This window comes from Canis lupus, chromosome 21 (genome assembly GCF_048164855.1).
Source record: "Canis lupus baileyi chromosome 21, mCanLup2.hap1, whole genome shotgun sequence".
Lineage (NCBI taxonomy): Eukaryota > Metazoa > Chordata > Mammalia > Carnivora > Canidae > Canis > Canis lupus.
Genome location: NC_132858.1, coordinates 43,012,687 through 43,032,606, shown reverse-complemented (window position 1 = coordinate 43,032,606; position 19,920 = coordinate 43,012,687). Strand labels below are relative to the sequence as shown.

The 19,920-nt window shown below is 40.2% G+C and overlaps 1 protein-coding gene across 5 annotated transcripts in view; it reads right to left on the bottom strand.

The window, feature by feature from the left end:
- Positions 1 to 19,920, bottom strand: part of PRKAR2B (protein kinase cAMP-dependent type II regulatory subunit beta) — a 92,645-nt gene that overhangs the window by 41,972 nt on the left and 30,753 nt on the right. Inside the window, exon 1 of one of the 5 annotated variants that reach the window (XM_072791555.1) lies at positions 7,214 to 9,336. The exons of the other annotated variants lie outside the window; for them this stretch is intronic. Coding sequence (XP_072647656.1) covers positions 7,214 to 7,316 — 103 coding nt within the window. The 5' untranslated portion in view covers positions 7,317 to 9,336. Of the gene's footprint in view, positions 1 to 7,213; positions 9,337 to 19,920 lie in introns of those variants that run through there. 5 annotated transcript variants of the gene reach the window in all.

Below are 19,920 nucleotides of genomic sequence, written 5' to 3'. Positions count from 1 at the left end.
ACAAAATATTAAAAGTTTTAATGATCTACCATTATTGCTTACATTTCAGCTACAAAAAAGAGCAATATAAACCTTCGTTCAGGTGGGTTCTTGAATCATCCCCAACATATAATTACCTAAAAAATGGCTATAAATGTTTTCCTGTTATTTCCACTATTAAACAGCCCCTCTGTCACAAAAGCATTTTAGCTATACCACACATTTTATTCAACTGCCCTGATTCATTACAACCCAACTGTTTTTGTTCCCCTTTAACAAGAGAGATATTTAGGGACTCAGTTGGTTAAATGTCTGACTCTTGATTTTGGCTCTGGTCATGACCTCAGGGTCGTGAGATCGAGCCCCATATTAGGCACTCAGCAGAGAGTCTGCTTAAGATTCTCTCTCCCAGGCAGCCTGGATGGCTCAGCGGTTTAGCACTGCCTTCAGCCCAGGGTGTGATCCTGGAGACCAGGGATCGAATCCCACATCAGGTTCCCTGCATGGAGCCTGCTTCTCCCTCTGCCTGTGTCTCTGCCTCTCTTTCTCTCTCTCTCTCTGATTCTCATGAATAAATAAATAAAATCTTAAAAAAAAAAAAAAAAAGATTCTCTCTCCCTCTCCCTTTGCCTCCCTCCCCAGCAAGTGCACACTCTTCTTCCTCTCAAATAAAAAATGACTACAATTTTTTTAAAAAGACAGAAATTTAGAGTAAAACTTCATAACTTAACAATTCATTTCTCTGTTTTTGTTTCTAAAAACGATTTTCCCTCATCTGTATACCACTCCTCTTTAAGTGACTGTAAATCAAGAACAATTCACACCTCACAAATAAACCATCACGTGCAGGGCACCAGTGGAACACTGTCACTGAGACACAAAAATGAGCAGCAATAGAGAGCTTCAAACAAATGAGAATTTGTCCATCATTTGCTATTTTCCTATATTTAAAAGCTGTGGAAACCAAAACACCAGCTTAATGTCCACCTCAAACTTACAATAACATGGCTTCCTCTACACCTTGAATACTTAAAAAAACACCCTCAGAGGTGGAGTACAAGAGAGTGAAGAGTATGCAAATCCTCACCCCAAGAGCAATGATAAAACAAGACAAAATTTCCACCAATAAAAAACAAAACCATTTCAGGTCTCTGCAGATTAAAGGCATATAACAAATGTAGAAGCATTTATTCGTATAAAACTACTGCACCTCAAGTTACAACAGGGAGAACACAGGAGAAAACACTGGCATGTCTTTCATTTACTTAATGACCACACTCAAAACACATCTGACACCCAAAGTATGGGTTGATTTCCACATGACTAATTCTCCAACACCAGCTGGGTGTCCTACAATTCAATTCAGTGCTGACACCAACTGCCTGGAATTAGCACCAGATCACACAAGGTAAAGGTTCAGTCCCCTATGACTGACCCCCCACTGCAGATGCCAATTGCAAGCAGTATGTACAAAGGTTATCTACAGCTTGTTTGACTTGCCTACAGATTGCAGGTTATCACAACCTCCTCAAATTTCATCATAGAACTCAGAAGAACATGTTTACCAATTTACTAAATAATAAAGAATATAATAAAGGATACAGTTTAACAGCTAGGTGAAGAGCTAACATAAGGATAGGTCCGGAAGGGTCCTGAGCACAGGAGCTTCTGTCCTTATAGTCAGAGTGTGCCACCCTTCCAACATGTAGAGGTGTACTCCAAACCCTGTACTTTGGGGATTTTTATGGGGCCTTCATCAAATAGGCATGACTGATCATAACTCAATCTCCAGCCCCTCTCCTCTTTCCAGAGGATGGAGGATAGAGCCAAAAGTTCTAAGCTTTTAATCATTGCTTGGTCATTCTGAGGACTAGCCCCCATCTTTAAGGCATCCAGAAGCCCACCAAGAGTCACCTCACCAGAACAAAAGACACTCCTATCACCCAGGGAATTCCAAAGGATTTAGGAATTCTGTGTCAGAAGCCAGAATTAAAGACCAAATATTAGTACAAAAGATGCTCCAAATGCTCTTACCACTTAGGAAATTACGAGGGACACTGAAGAGCTCTGTGCCAGGAACTAGGGACAGACAGCTATATATAATTTCTATTCTTTTACAGGGACTCCACAGCATTCTTGCTTGGAGCTGCTATCCCAGATCCCCCATCTCCAGCTCAGTCACCAAGGCAACTCTACCAGTTTTGCTGCTGCAGGAGGCTAACCTGATTGACCGCAGAGCACAAAAGAACCAATGCCCAGCAGCAAGGTTGGTAATGGTGGTCTTGTAGGTAGACAAACAGGAGGACTAGAACCTTGCCTACCTTAGGTCATGGTTCTGGCTGCAGCAAGCAACAGATCAAAAGACTAACTAGAAATTAAACCCCCAAAAATGAGACAGCAAAGAGAAGCTTCATAAGCTCTTCAAATGTCCATGGCTGAATGGAAGGCTCTGTGGGCATGCAGGAGAAACTAGACAGGACCCAGGCCATCCACATATCCCTGGCTGTCCTTAAACCTGTAGCATATGTGGAGAAGAACAAGATGGTAGTTAAAAGTCAGGGCACTTCTTAAAACTATCTGAAATTTAAACATGCTTCCCAAATCAAGCACAGATCCATCAGCTCAAGGCATTTGAGTGTAACCTTTAACTAATCATGGAGAGATAACTAAGCGATGTACACATAGGAGCTAAACCTAGAAAGCCAAGGCCAATGTTGTTTGTTTTTTTTTTAATTAAAAAAAAAAAAAGCAGGGACATTAGTAGCCCCATACTCAGAGGAGACAGAGTTTATATATTTACCCTAGGAAAGTCACTGAGCAAAAAATAGCAATAACCCTGAGGCAGAAGAAATCAGAATTTGGAATTGCTATAAAATATAATCCAAAATGCCAGCTCTCAGCAAACTTATAAGAATGGGAAAGACCAGCAAAAAAACAGGAAAGTGTGACCCATATTCAGGAAAACAGCAGTCAATAAATAGCAAAGACTTCAAAGCAGTGACTGTTCAAAGAACTAAAAGAAATCAGGTTTCAAGAATTAAAGTGTGATAACAATGACTCAACAAATACCTTTACCTCAATAAGGAGGTAAAAATTACAAAAAGAAAAGAAAAGAAAGAAATTCTAGAGATGAAAAGCCTACTGAGATAGAAAATTCACTAGATCAGCTCACCAGGTTTGACTTGGCAAGAGAAAGAATCAAGGAACTTGAAAACTGAGCAAGAGAAACTACTCAATCTGTAGAAGAGACCAAAAAGTGAACAAATAAAAGTGAAGAGAGTCTCAGAGACCCGTGAGACAACATCTAGCACATTAACCTGCAGTTCCAAAAAATAAGAAAGGGGGAGAAAAAAATAGAAACAATAGCCCCCAAATTCCCAAATTTTATGAAAAACATTAACTTAATGGTTCAAGAATCTCAATGAAACTTAGCCAAGCATAAACACACACATAAAAATTCATACTTAAACACATTTTCATAAATTGTTTAAAAATAAAAAATAAAGAAAATCTTTAAAACTGCAAAAAAAAATTATCATATACAAGGGAACAATAAAATAATAGTTAACTTCTCATCAGAAACAATAAAGATTGGGGCACCTGGGCGGATCAGTTGGTTGGGCACCTGCCTTCAGCTCAGGTCATGGTCCTGGGATAGAGCCCTGTGTTGGGCTACCTGTGCAGCAGGGAGCCTGCATCTCCCTCTCCTGCTCCCCCTGCTTGTCTCTCTCTTTGTTGAATAAATAAATAAAATCTTAAAAAGAAAAAGAACCCATAAAGATCAGAAGGCACTGATACCATATTCAAATTGCTGAAACGGTTTCACAAAGAATTCTATACCCAGCAAAAGTATCCTTGAAAAATGAAGGTGACATGAATGCATTCTCAGTTAATCAAAGACTGAGAAAATTTGTTGCTAGCAGATGTGCCCTACATGAAATACTAAAGGAAGCCTTTAGGCTAAAAGAACATGACATCAGATACTAACTCAAATTGGCAGGAAGAAATAAAAAGCACTGGAAAAGGAAAACATGTGAGTAAATAGGAAAGACCATATAAACATACTTTGCTGGTTTTTCCTCTTTTTACTTTAAAAGACAAGATTTCATAAAGTAGTAATTATAACACTGCACTGCTGGGATTATAACATATACAATGCATATGTCAATAACAGCACAATGGGCTGTTCCTCCTAGTTCATGCACCTTGGAAAGGCAGTCTGGTGATTACATGTGGCTATCCCCAGGAAGAGACCACCTCTTCTCAGTTTGTTGCTGCATAATGATCAAGGTGAAAGAGGTGAGGAGGATAATACAGACCCATTCTGAGACTTCAGGATCCCAACCTGACCACTCCTGGGCATGATGTATCTCTGGCCCAAAAACGTATAATGCTTCCCACAACATACAGAATAAAGCCCAAACTCTTACCAAAACCCATACATTGCTAACCTTATTAGAATATTCACTATTACTTCAACCTAATATCATTTCACATGGTTTGCTCAACTAGAAATTTATTTCTTCCACTCCCACTTATCAAAAGCCTACTCTTCCCTCAAAACTCTACACAAACGTCCTCTCTCTCCTGTCATTTTCCCTAAGCATACGAGTCAGGACTAAATGCTCCCTTCTATTTAGGAAAACAGAATGCACCTTATCTGCTCTTTTTTTCTTGTGCTGAGGGCTAGAAGTTATTGCTGGCTTACATTTAGAAGCTACATTGTATGAAAATGAATACCTTTAAACCCTGGAAAGGCTCATACTCCAAGAGGCATGTAGGAACTGAGCAAGCAAGGAGGGGGAGGAAATTCGCATCTCCTCCTCACCCACTGAGGGCATAAACTCAGAGTGGAATGTCTAGCTGCTCCTTTGAGTTCACACTGCCTGCAGAATGTGTATAGATGTGTATAGTGGAATTCATCATGACCCAAATCTGCTGTGCTGTCCTCCAAATGGCTCACAGTGATGAAGGGCAAAAGCAGAAAAACGTGCACCTTTAGCCCAGAAGGCTAACCTAGAGCCTCCTGTATTGTTCCGATAAGGATCAAATACGTACTGGCTGCTTCATTCTTAAAAGGTCTCATGACTGCCTGTACATCTCACTGCTAGTTAATATCGAGCTGAATGATAAGCACCAGAGAAATCTTGCCAAAGTAGTTTTATGGGCAGAAATTCAAAGAAACGTTTATGATCTAATACTCCCTGTGTGTCTCCTCCCTCCTGGGCACCAAGCATACAACCACCAGCTTCATACAGCGAAAGGCAGCTCTTTCTGCCCATGGGCCCTTTCTCTGTGATATAAAAAAGCACCTGTTTGTGTGGAAAAGGTCTCAAGGGATCCCTGGGTGGCACAGCGGTTTGGCGCCTGCCTTTGGCCCAGGGCGCGATCCTGGAGACCCGGGATCGAATCCCACATCAGGCTCCCGGTGCATGGAGCCTGCTTCTCCCTCTGCCTGTGTCTCTGCCTCTCTCTCTCTCTGTGTCTATCATAAATAAATAAAAAATTAAAAAAAAAAAAAAAGGAAAAGGTCTCAAGAATTCTTTCTTAACTGCTGGCTCCCAACCCCCACATCGATGGGTCCAAGTTCATGGGTACACGGTCAGCTCTTCCAGGAGGCTTGGACACAAAGCTAAGTCTTACCTCTAACAATCTCACAGTGTGTGCAGAACACTGTCTTGCAAATAGTGAACAAAAAATGCTTAATTTAAGCGACGCGACAGCACAACCAACCAGATATGAAGTCAATCTCTTCTATAGTTACCAGAGCGTAAACATTTCAAAAACATTTATGCACAAAAAAGAGACGACCCCTCCAAATTACAAACCCTTGCAAGTCTAGGGGGAAAAACCCAATCTGATTTTAAAATGCAATAATTTTGCATAATAGAAGGGAACCAGGTGGTTGGCTGTTCTACTGTTCTGAAGAATATCAAAAAACACAGCCTGTAAGAAGAAAATTACAGTGACCTTTAGCCTCCCACTCCATCTCTTTGAAAAATTTGTGGTATAAATGTAAAGTATTATTTCTTCTTTGGGGCTTTATTCCTTTGTAGCTAGATGAACTGATAATATGAGATAATAGTTCCATTCTTTTAAAAAGAAATGACATTTGTCTAAATTGTTATTTACTGTCATTCTGTGTGTAAAGTATTATGTGCTCATAAAATGGTGATGTTTCTCAACAGAAAAAAGACACATCCGCATGGGTCACCTGCCACCTTGTAAGCAGGTGGTGAACCAAGTGACTTGAACTTCCTTCACAGAATGACAGAGGGTGCATCAACTTTCTCTGATTTGTAAATGTAGGGAATCCACTGCAGATGTCACCTGAGGCTGGAGAAGAAGTTCAGTGGGCCAGCGGAGAAGCTGCCCTGGACAAGGGAATATAGAGGGCTTCCTCAGGGTGGCCAGCCCAACCTAATAATCATCTGGCAGACAAGATTCTAATAATCCAAAATGGGTTGGCTGAAATTAGTCTCAGATGAGGTCAGGGTTTCAAAACCCTCTGTGGTCCCCAGAGGGACAAATGAGAGCGTCCAGAACAAGCCAAGACGGGTGGACTAGTTTAATCAGAACCCTTCCCTGGCCTGGGGGGGCCTGAATCACAGAGAATACCAAGTCAGTCTCTTTCTGGTGGCCGCTGCTGTAGAGTGTGTAGAGCTGTGGTGTCCTATCCCCAACCTCATGGAGAGAGCAGCCTACAGCAAAAGAGGATCAGAGGACAGAGACAGAGAGATTCTTAACAGTATTCAAAACCCAGATTCTAGTTCCTTCCGAGGCCCAGCTTCAGGCCTGCCCTCCAGAAGGCTAGATGACTTTCAGAGCACCCCACCCCCACGATTTCAATAAACTTCCCATTTTTGCTTGTTTAATTTCAATGTACGTTTCAGTTACTGACAACCAAGAAATGAAGGAGAACCTTGGTTTAAAAAGATCTGGACAAGGAAAAGAAAATAACAAAAGGTCCAACCAACTGCCAAAAAGTAACTAAGAATAAAAACCACAGAGCAGTCATTGATTAGAAAGTGATATTTGGGGCACCTGGGTGGCCCAGTTGGTTAAATGTCTGCCTTTGGCTCAGGTCATGATCCTGGGGTCCTGGGATCGAGCCCTGTATTGGGCTCCCTGCTCAGTGTGGAGCCTGTTTCTCCCTCCCTTTGCTACTCCCCCTGCTTCTGTTCTGCCAAAGAAATAAAATCTTAAAAAAAAAAAAAAAAAAAGTGGTACTTACAAGATAACAAGTTCAAACTCAACAAAATTCTAATAACAAAAGTAGGTGACACCAAAGTCAAGGCCCACGTGTGGCTCTGATGGGAGTATCCATGCTTGCTCATCTAGGATATTAACCAGAGAATAAAAATGATAAAGGTCCTCTGCAAAACTGAAATTATTCTATTCCACCAAATTTTGCTGTTATAGCAGAATAAAGTCAGCTTTAGGTCAATTTTTTTTTTTTTTTTTTTTAATGTTCCATGGATTTCAGAACCACCGGTTGGTATTTTTTTTTAAAACAGTCTTAGTGTTTTTATGAAAATGACACATGCACCCTGCAAACAACTCATTTATTAAGTATTAAACTTTTGTTTTACCATACACAACATGCCTCTAGCTTTAGGAAAACTAACAGAAAACCATTCCAATTTATTGACTCTTCATTTGTAAAGCTGTGCCTGGTGTTTATGACAATGGAAGCACTAATCAGGCTTCCTGCCTCTACCAGCTGGTTAGGGAGATTAATTCATCTGTTAAGGCAGGAATATAAATTATTATCTGTGACTATACAGAAGTAACTGATTTACAGTGTAGAGAAAGAACACATGATTCAGACAGACCTAAGCACATCTCAGCTGTTTTTATTTTCCTGCCACTTATTAACTGCCTGACCCTTATACATTACCAAGCATTATTAAATGCAGTTTTTCCCATCTTGAAAATGTGGCTATTAAGACCTACTTTGTAGAATTGCTGTGATTAACTAAATAAATGCCACGTGCCTAGGCATTATATGAGAAGTAAACCTTGAAAAACAGATTGGTATCTTTGGTTTAAGCTATCAAAAAGCATCAGGATGAAATAGAATAAACATTTAAACTTGTCTGTGAATGAGAATAAACTCCAGGCCTCTACACAAATCCCCACCAAAAGCTCCCCTCAAAGCCCCACCACCCTACCCTGTTCTTCCTAGGTCTGTAACCCTATTTTCTACTAGCCTTCTCACAAACCTTCCCATCAACTAAACTGTGGCTGCCAACTACCTCAACATTCTCTGATTTAAAATATGTCAGGTAATCCTCCCATCAACTTTTTGTGTAAGGTACTGTTATCATCCCCATTTTTTAGATAAGGAAACTGAGGCCCAGAGAAGTTAAATAACTGCTCCAAAGTCCCTTAGCCCATCTGGAGTGCAAAGTCTGAATCTAGCAAGCTTCCCTCTGGCTGCCTGCTTCTCAGCAGATTCTTTCAGGAGCTAATCCTCAACTAATGGCATGTCAATCTGTCGGGGAATCTATCAGGTGATTTGGTTCTTCCAGGAGTAGACATGTGACACCTTTTGGGGCGGCGGGGAGCATGCCTCTCCCAGGAGGTGACACTTCAGGCAAGACCTGGAAAGTACATCCAAATCATGATAAACGCGTCTTGTTGGGATAAGCAGGTGCTTCAACCAACAGTTCCTAAATAGGTCATTCCTAGCTCTGATCCCTAATTATTCACCTAAATCAGGAAAACACATTCAACAACATTCAGCTCTCTGAAATAGACCTAAAATTCAGAGCTTGATTCTGCGTTATAAAATGTGTTTTGATTTATATTAAAATAATAGCTGGTATGTCTTTTTTTTTTAAGATTTTATTTATTCATGACAGAGAGAAAGAGAGAATGAGAGAGAGAGAGGCAGACACACAGGCAGAGAGAGAAGCAGGCTCCATGCAGGGAGCCTGATGTGGGACTCAATCCCGAGTCTCCAGGATCACACCCCCAACTGAAGGCAGCGCTAAACCAAACCGCTGAGCCACCAGGGCTGTCCAATAGTTGGTATGTCTTAATTACATTTCAAGCACAAGATTAGTAATTAATGTTATAACCAAGCAGAGTTCATCTTAAGAATAAAAGAATAGTTCAATATTAGAAAATCTATCAACACAACACCATATCATTATGTTAGAAGAATCAAAAGATCATATGAATGCTATGAAGGCATTTGACAAATACTACTTTTAATTTTTAAAAGATCTCAGTAGTATTAGTAATGCTGCTAGCAAACATATATTCTTACTATAGGAAATGTGAAGCATTTTGCACTATCTCATTAATCACTAAACAATACCCTATGAGTGAAGTTCAAAGAGATGAAATAACCCTCTCAAGGTTAAATAACTAGTGAGTGGCAAAGACCGAATCTGAACACAAAGCCGTCTGACCTCCAAGCTCAAACACTTATCAAATCAGTACGGGTAAAAAAAACTGAACAGGCACTTGACTAAAAAAAAAAACAAATGGTCAACAGTAATGAAAAAATGCTAAGCCTCACTCATAAATTTTTTAAAATGCCAACTGAAAACATAATTGACCTATTAAAATGATTAACATTTAAAAATTCTACAATACTGTTTCACACTATGTTAAACATAAAAGGAGAATATAAATTAATATCCAATTTAGGGGGCAGTTTGACAATACCTGTATAAATGCTCGTACCATTTACTAAGCAATCCCTCTTTTAGAAATATATCCTATAGGTTTACTGGTATGATTATGCAAAACCACGCGTCCCTGAAATTTAAACACCTATAAATTTTAATACATCCCATATAATGGAATACAATTCAGGCATTAAAATAAGAATGAGGCACTTCTAGATGTGAGGACATGAATAGCTGTCCGGGATATACTGTCAGGTGAAAAGGACAACATGGAAAGTTCGGTATCATTTTAATTCCAACTAAATATGCAGAGGCATAAAAATGTCCAGTAGAGTACTCAAGAAAATGTTAACAGTGGTGATCTCCAGGGCTGGGTGTGGGAACAGCATGAGAAACAAGTAATTTTAGTACCCTTTTAGACTACTTGACTTTCCCCATGAGCATGTGCCCATTTTATCATTTAAAAAATCTTTAGGGATCCCTGGGTGGCGCAGCGGTTTGGCACCTGCCTTTGGCCCAGGGTGCGATCCTGGAGACCCGGGATCGAATCCCACGTCGGGCTCCCGGTGCATGGAGCCTGCTTCTCCCTCTGCCTGTGTCTCTGCCTCTCTCTCTCTCTGTGTGTGTGACTATCATAAATAAAATAAATAAATAAATAAAAATTAAAAAAAAAATCTTTAGGGGTACTTGGGTGGCTCAGTGGTTGAGCGTCTGCCTTTGGCTCAGAGCATGACCCTTGGGGTCCTGGGATTGGGCCGCACACTGGGCTCCCCACGAGGAGCCTCCTTCTCCCTCTGCCTATGTCTCTGCCTCTTTCTGTGTCTCTCGTGAATAAATAAAATATTTTTTTTAATTATTTTTTAATCTTTAAATGAGGGGCGTGTGGATGGCTCAGTCAGTTGATTTTGGCTCAGGTCATGACCTCAGGATCCTCGGACTGAGCCACTGCTGTGGGTTCCATACTCAGCGAGGAGTCGGCTTGAGGATTTCCTTAACCTCCCCCACTCATGTGTATTGAGTGCACAACACATGTGTGATCTCTCTCTAAAATAAATCTTTTTTAAAAATCTTTAAATGATCAGTGATATAACACTGATCACAGCTATAAGAAACATGGATATTGATTCACAAGGAGACCATTTTAGAAAAATTTTACCAGTTGAACTTAATATACAGTGGGAGACATAACCTCATCATTAAAAAGGTGAAAGAAAGGAAGAGAAAGAAGAGAAAGAAGAGAAAAAAAGAAAGAAAGGAAGAAAGAAAGAAAGAAAGAAAGAAAGAAAGAAAGAAAGAAAGAAAGAAAGAAAGGAAGGAAAGGAAGGAAAGGAAGGAAAGGAAGGAAGGAAAGGAAGGAAAGGAAGGAAAGGAAGGAAGGAAGGAAGGAAGGAAGGAAGGAAGAAAGAAAGAAAGAAAGAAAGAAAGAAAGAAAGAAAGAAAGAAAGAAAGAAAGAAAGAAAGAAAGAAAATCAATCCTGACTTATTGTTGCTATAGATACAGGAGAGCTGGAATTGATTTCCAGTTAAAATGGAGAGAATAAGCAAACCAGCACCTCTCGCCCTGGCTCTCCACCCATGCCTACACTATCCCTTCCAAATCATCACATCTCACAAATTACATTTTCAGATACTGCTTTATGTGCTGGTCTCATTGGTTTTCAGTGTATACAAACAGATATAACTACATCTTTTTGCTGTTGTTGTTTATAGAATCCATAATCGCAAATAAGTATAATATTTAATAATACAATTCTGCACACAAAGCAAACATGACTTATTCAATTCTTAACATCTTCCTTCGGGAAACTTGCATCAGTCAGCTTCTGTTAGATTTGCAGTCCCCTGAAAAATATACAGATGGCAGTCATTACGGTATAAATTAAGTGACTTTTCCCAATACTAAAGGTTTTTTTTCCCCTCCCTCTCTCCAGGAAGAAACAAAATGAAATAAAAACCATGACTAAAGTGCAAGCAAATCACTTCTAAAATGTAGTTAATTTCATATCAAAACAAATAGTATCACAGCATACATTATTTCTAGGTACTTCTCCATTAATTTGGGTGGCAACCTAGTATTTTCAGATTTCCCCTTGAAAAGGGAAGGGGATAATACTTAGTTTTAGATCGGAATTAATTTGAATAAGCAGGTCAAGGGCCAGAGGCAGAGCACAGGACAGACCAGAAACTGCTTATGTTACATTTTGCACAAGGATCGCTTCAGAAAAAAGTATATTTCCCCTGGATTGTTTTAATAAGTGGTAGGTAGTACCACAGCACATGCCACACCGGTTGACACTGCAGGATGACAGCTCACTCGCTTGCTTGCTTTCCTTCCTTTCCTTTTTTTCTTTCCTTCCTTCTTTTCTTTCTTTTCTTTTCTTTTCTTTCTAAGATTTATCTATTTTAAGGAGAGAGGGAGTAATTGTGTGAGTGGGGGAGGGGAAGGGAGAGAGACTCTCAAGCAGGCACCCTACTGAGCATGGATCCACACGTAAGGCTCAATCTCAGGCCCCTGAGATCATGACCTGAGCTGAAACCAAGAGTTGGACATTCAACTGAGTGAGCCGCCCAGGCACCCCGGGATGAGAATTTTCTAGTAAACCTTTCTCTGATGAAAGAAAAAGAAAAGAAAAGAAAAGAAAAGAAAAAGAAAAAGAAAAAGAAAAAGAAAAAGAAAAAGAAAAAGAAAAAGAAAAAGAAAAAGAAAAAGAAAAAGAAAAAGAAAAAGAAAAAGAAAAAGAAAAAGAAAGAAAGAAAGAAAGAAAGAAAGAAAGAAAGAAAGAAAGAAAGAAAAAGAAATCTAAATCATTCAAGTTGACTGCTAAAACCGTTAGAATGCAAACCATTTTGTAAACCTGGGCACAGAAAATTTGGACAATGAACTGATTAAAATATAGGAATACCTGGGATGTTATTAAACAACAACAAGTTACATGTTTCACCTGGAAGAGTAGTCAATGCCAGCACTAGAAATTAAACAATTGCTTTTTTTCTACTTTGTTGGAATTTAGTGTATAAAATATTTAATACAATTTCGAAATTCAGGATGAAAGTTATACCAAGGAAACAGAGCTAGCACTCCTATTTAACAAAAGAGGTAAAAACTAGGTGATTCTGTTTTTCTTTTTTAAAGTAGGCTCCGTGCCCAGCGTGGAGCTCAATGTGAGCCCGAACTCATGACCCTGAGATCAAGACCTTGAGATCAAGACCTGAATGGAGACCAAAAGTTGGACGCTTAACCAACTGAGCCACCCACGTGCCCCTAGTTGATTCCATTAAATAATAAATTAGTAACACTAAAAAATAAAAAGAACATGGTCTTGGGCATGTGAAACTCTTTGTGGCTCAGGTTCCACACTTGTAAAATGGCAATAATAAGAAAATGTCCTTCAAATACAGTGGTAGTGATTCTCATAGATTAACCCAGGGAAAGCAGAGTTGAGCATGAGGGCCTGGCACACAGCCGACGCTGTGCACATTTTAGCACCACATCATCATCTACTTTCACAAATGAGACTAGTAAGGTTCATAACCAAAATAACTGATCCTTATTCACACTTTTAGGCTACTTCCCTTGTTAGAGAAATGTATTCTTTAACCAAAAAAGTGAGGAGAAAAAAGCTCTGGGAATTACAACTTCATTGAAAAACACTTGGGACTGTGAAAAGACAAGGCCCACAAGTGACAAAAGGCCGAAAATAGTCACTTACGCTAAGCCTCAGGTCACCAAACTGAGACTTGATCACAGTTCCAGCTGTGCCAGAGATGGATTCTTTCGACTTTTGATCAGGAACCATCTAGTCAGCACTAGTGAGGCAAACCCCCGCCATCCCCTGAAAGAAAGTGGCCCTGAAGGAACCAACCGACCTCTTTGCCTCATGGAACCTCTCTGTCCCCACTCTCTTCTGCCAACAAGTCTTTAATTTTATACAGCTCCTGGAGCTCCTTTCTATCTGCTAGACTGGAAGCTGCACGATTTAAATAAATTTTTGCACAAATAAACTCTTCAAATTTTTAATATGCCTCAGTTTAGCTTTTAACAGGGCTCACAGGCTGCTTTCACATTATATAATGACCTCTGACTCAGAATCTCTGTTGGGGGTGGGGGTGGGGACATACAGGGGTGACTCTGCCCAGGGATGGGACACACAGGGTGACTCTCCTACAGTTACAACAAGCATCCAAAAGACTTCAGTTCCACCATCTATATAGTTTAACATCAAGAATCCCTTTTAAAAAGATGATTTTACTAAAGAAAGTTTTACTTTCATTTAACTTTGACCTTCCTTGCCTATGTAATACAACATAAATGTTTATTTTTTAATCTGTGAAAATATAATTCTGGATTATAAGCATTCTCATTATTCTAATTCCAAGAGCAGCTCTCAATCTGAGAAATAAACTGTCCCCTTCATGTAAATGCACTGAAGGAAGAAAAGTTGCACTGTAACAGGGCTAAGAGATTGAATGAAGTGAAAAGACCAAATAAAAAGGTAACTTGAAAGTAGTAGTTTGCTTTTATTTTTAATTTTTTTTTTAAGTTTATTCTTCTTAGTAATCTCTACGCTCATGCAAAGCTCAGTTTCACAATCCTGAGAGATCAGCAGTCGCATGCTCCTCCAATGGAGCCAGCCAGGAGCCCCAAAAGTAAGTTTACTGTTAGAAAGCCACCAAAGAAAATAAATAAATAAATAAATAAATAAATAAATAAATAAATAAATAAATAAATAAATAAATAAATAAAAAGAAAGCCACCAAAGTAACCTATGGTAAGTGTAAGTTTTCAGTTTCTACTGCAGATTACTACTCAGCAACCTGTGGAAACTAAGCTCTGTAAATGACCTCACAGCATGCCCCGTACCTCTTCTGGAACACCTTGAGTCTGGTACCCTGTTACTTTATATTATGCAATGAGCATATTAGACTATCTACATCTATTTTTAAATGGGAGCTACAACTTGGAATTGTTTTCAAATACCTAAGGAGACGGCCAGTTCTATCTTTTCTGATGGAGGTCAATAAAGAATATTCATATTCCTTGAAACAGGTCAAAAACACAATTATATAAGCTATTTGGTGTTTAAATGAAAAAACTCTTTTTTCTACCATTCTGAAAACAATATATCATTAATCTATATTTTAATTTTTTAGCAGTTTAATTATATTGCTTTAGTAAAGCAACAACTACAACTCAACATCCTGTGGTTTTAGTAACTCAAGGCTGAAGATGGTAAAAGAAAGAGAAGATCCAGATTCACTTTTTGGTTTTCAAGTTGTGTCATTAATTTTTTAAATTATCAGAAAACATAATCAAATGACTAATATATATATATAAAGATTTTATTTATTTATTCATGAGAGACACAGAATGAGATTGAGGCAGAAGCAGGCTCCATGCAGGGAGCCCTATGTGGGACTCGATCCCGGGTCTTCAGGATCACACCCTGGGCTGCAGGTGGTGCTAAACCACTGCGCCACCGGGGCTGCCCCATGACTAGTATAAAACACACTGCTGGCTCTCAGAGACTCAGAATCCGGTAACAGTAACACTTTCTAGCAATCAGCTCCTAGAAGTACTGGTCCAGTGTGATGGGGGGGGGAGGGCTGCATTTACACACACCTGATTAAAGTTAACAGTTAAATTTTAAAAGGCAGATCAATCTATTCTCACAATAACTGTCAAAGAATATAATTTATAATCTAGGGGAGACTAAAGTTGTTTTTCTAATTTTATCTAAAAAGCTAAAGGATGTTACCCCTGAGAGAAATCTTTTCCATTTCCCACAAATATTAATACAATGTCATGTCAATCCAAGTTTGGGGTAGGAGAATTAGCCGTAGGAGAGACGCAGGATTATGTCCTCTGGCCAGTTAAAATTAAGTAGGGTAAATTATAGGAGAAAATAGAGATACTAATATTATGGTATTTTTGCTAGAGTAAAATTTAATAAATTGAGCCTAAGGATATATAAATTTTATTTAGCACTCACTATGTGCCAGGCATTGTGCTTAAAAAAAATTTTTTTTTTTTAAACATAGGGCAGCTTTGCCTGCATTCACTCCATGAATTACTCAGTTGTTTTACAGAAGATGGTTTAAGTAAGCTGCCCAAGGTCACACAGTGACCCTCACCTCACTGTCACACCCTCATAAGTGGTGCAACCAAGATCCTCAACAACGTCTGCCTGCCTCAGGCAGAGCTCCGTGCCAAACACTTCATGTTGAATATCTGATCAAGAAATGGGAGAATGACCTCAAATCCAAGCTCTTCATTTCTACACTCTATAGTCTCTTGTACTTAAGTATCAGTTAAAGTGCTCTCACTAGAAACTTGATAGAATTCACCCTAAAGAAAGTTTTAAAAAGCCTCCATAGTGAATACATTATAACCTGAAGACCCCTGATCCAAACATGTCCGCTTTGCTATTACCTTGGTCACCCACAAGATGCAAGACTCCAGACAACCACTGTCTTTCTCTCCAACATCATGTCCACATTCTTTCAAGCTTCTCCCGTGGGATTATAGTATCTCGAGGTCAGGGAGCGTTTCCTGCTGCCATACCCAGTGTCTGGCAATGGTAACTGCTCAGTAAACATTTGCTCAATTGAATGAAGTACTAACCTGTGGATTCCTCCCATATATCCCACCTTCTTTTCCAATATTTTTCCCCACCCCCAAGTTCTTTTACAAAGCACTCCCAACATATCCCCACCTTAGCTGAAACCCGGTTCTTCTCCAGGAACACCACCTCTCTTAGAACGCCCTACTTCCTGCACACTGCAGGACCCAAAAGACAGTGAGGGACTTCATAGCTCCCCACGCAGGCATTCACACCACTACTGGGTACCCCTATGCCAATGCGGGGGGCTTCTCTGAGATTCACGGGTTCAGGTGCCCCTCTTGATAGGTATCTGGCTCCATGCTCTTCACATTCCAGTTTTGCCATCATCACAGACAACTTCGGTGTCCAAGCTCATCCTCAAATCTCTTTAGTTTCAGCCTCACCCATAATCACACACCTGCTGGTGCTTCCCTCGGGAATCTTAAACCCCATTGTGCACATCTGCCCAAATCTCCCCATTCCTCCAAGACTCTCACTTCCTTACTTTGCGTACTACTTTTTCTCTTCTCTCAAATTAATCAATTACAATGTTCACAGTTTAGGAAAGGGAAAGAGATGTGTGAACAAACAGCCATGGTTTCAAATGATGTATGAACAGTAACAGCAGCTTGAGTACCTGCTCTATATGTGGATGGCATTCAGAGAGAAAGAAAGAATGCTGAAGGGTGAGGGACATGGTTGAGAGGTGAGCTACAGGAAGGCCAGGGAAGCAAAGCTTCTGGAGTGCTCCAAATGTGAACAGGCAGGTGCCAGGCAGAGGCAACAACCTGCGTCCCATGGGTCTGGGACACGGTGGGTGTATGCCACCGTTCTCCAGCTCCAAGAGGCACCGTTCACACTGCTGTCTGTTCTCACAAAATGCCGAAGTAGTAAATTATGGATTTTGGTTTTGGTTTAATTATCAGTTATTTGGGAATGTGTAATTTCCCTTTATGAAAAGACATTTCATGAGAATATTCCTATCTCCGACAGAGCACACCAAAGTCATGGCCCCTAAAGCACAGCAGCGCACAGTGAGAGGAGCACAGAGTAGGGGTGGGTAAGGTGTAAGAGCAAGCTGACACTGCAGTGGCAATTTTATCATATTTTACAAAAGTTCTGGTCTTCAATGGATTGGGGGCAGGGAAGCTGATCCTTCACACAGAGCGTTTGTGGAGCAGTGACCTGAACTCTGACCATAATCAGGGTATGGTCGTGTACACCACCTGCTCATGTCTGTTCTATAGGACAATGCCAGGAACCAGGACACACAAGGGACTGAATAGGCTACAAAGGCTTCCCAAGCCACCTGCCAAGTCCTTCCACAACTGCTGATGTGAGGACTCTGAGGACACTACCCTGAGAGCAGAAGGAGACGACCTGCCGTGCCCATCGTTTTTTTATTACCACCTTTCCTAGAGGGCTCAAAGAAAACTTTGAAGAAAATGCAATTAAGTTCGAGATAATTGAATTTCTCACTGGCCTTGAGACAGTCTATCAGCATTCCTAGGCCTTACAAAGAACCACCAGAGCCTCAACCCTGCGCACAGACTGTACAGGGCTCTCTTTCCCACAGCATGCTAAGGCATACAGGAACATGGATGCTTAGTAAGTGCCAATAAATCAGCACCACCAGAGCACGAAGGAGGAGAGGGAAGAGGATACGGATGAGACCCAAGCAGCACCTCCCCTGCTCACTTGGTTTTATTTGTAAGGAACCATAGGGGAGAATTAGTCTGGACACAGAGTGGCAACAGGTGTATACAGTGGCTTGGACTTGCACCCCACTGGAGGGAGAAGCTGGAGAGAACAGTGTGTTGTGGGTTTCATGGATTATCTACTGTCTAATCACTACAATGATCTTGTGAGAGATGCGTTACTCCCTTTTATACCTGGAGTAATGGAGCCTTAGCTAGGTGACTAAGCCCCCCACCCTGTCCCCTGCCCCACTTGTCTTAAGTGGATATGAGAGTAGTGGAGCTATTATTCCAATTCCAGTATTCAGTTTCTCTGAATCCAGAGCCTATACTGCCTTCTCTGAAAGAGACACTTTAGATTTTGAAAGAATGGTAAGTTAAAGGCGAAGTAAATCCTGGCCTTAAGCCCCTGTCCATGGCCATGGGCATCTGCTTCCTCCATGCCACCGATACCTGATACTGAGGCAAGGTGGTGCAGTGTGGCACACTAGGAGAAAGGACTTTAGAATAAAAACAGCTAGCTACTAGTGGTAAGGCACAAATACTCACCTTGTTTTCCTGTTGAAACACACGTTCTAGGGTTCCATAAAACCCCTAATGACTAGCACCCTTTCCGTGAGCCACACCCTGCAAGAACTCTATGTTTTCTCCTTTTCCCTTCCTGGAGGTTACGGTATTCACCCACACTGAGGCACTCACGGCCAGCCTCCTGCTAGACCGTGAACTTCCTAAGGGCTGTATATTACTCTTCTTGCAGCCCTAGCACTGTATCTGGCACACAGTAGGGATGCAGTCAATGTCTGCAGAATTAATTAGGAGATTAATTAAAGGAATATTTTCCCAATGTGCATTATCTAATGTTGGTAATTACTAAGCTTAAAGTAAGCTTTCAAAACGAAGCTCATTTCAAAAATAAATTATAAATGTAAATATATTCACTCTAGCAAATGAGTTTGACAACATGAGTATGACCTTTCAAAGAAAAAAAAAACCCCAAGAGGGTTAAAAGCTCTCATCATATAACTTTAAAGAAAAAAAACAATGAACACCAAGGCTACAAAATATTTCCACAACAAAACAAAAGGAAGCATATGTTCCCTGAATCAAGGAAGCATATGTTCCCTGAATTGGAGTCAATAAAAAATCTGAACTTCTGTTATTTCACTACTATCTTGGGGACTAATCATTTTCTGTTTTTGGTGATTTTACTGAGTTTTTAATATATCATTTTACACAGTGGGGGTGTGAAATTTAAAGACTTAATTTCACCTCTGAATTACTCCAAATGCCAGAGTAGAGAAAATTATAAAATTTTAGCTCTGTTAAAAATATACTATAAAATTCAATGTTCATGTTATGGCTAAAAACTGAAGTATGGCTAATTATCTACATGGAGAAAAGAAAATTACCAAATTCATAATTTGGAGTTCCATTTTCACTTCTATTATAAGAAATAATTATGCACTAGAACAAATAATGCTCAACAGCAGTCCGTGAAAGTAATACTAAATAAAGCAAGGCTCAGCGCAAAGGCTTCATGGACACCAACAGGGCACTGTGACCAGACTGTGGATGTGTCCACACAAGCTAAGAATTCAGAGCTGGTGATACAGGGAACTATTTCATTGGTAGGGAGAACCTTCATAACTTCAAGAATGACAGATTTCAGGGGCACCTAGATGGCTCAGTGGTTAAGCATCTGCCTTTGACTCAGGTTGTGATCCCGGGGTCCTGGGATCAAGTCCCACATGGGGCTCCCCAGAGGGAGCCTGCTTCTCCCTCTGCCCATGTCTCTGCCTCTCTCTCTCATGAATAAATAAACAAAATCTTTCAAAAAAACAAAACAGATTTCAAAAATTCCAGGGAGTCAGTTTATGAAAGATCAGAAAAATGGAGCCATGAAAATTAAATGCAATATAAAAATCCTTGAATCAGGGGTGCCTGGGTGGCTCAGTGGCTTGGGGGATGGTCTCTAGGTCTGGGATCAAGCCCCAAGTC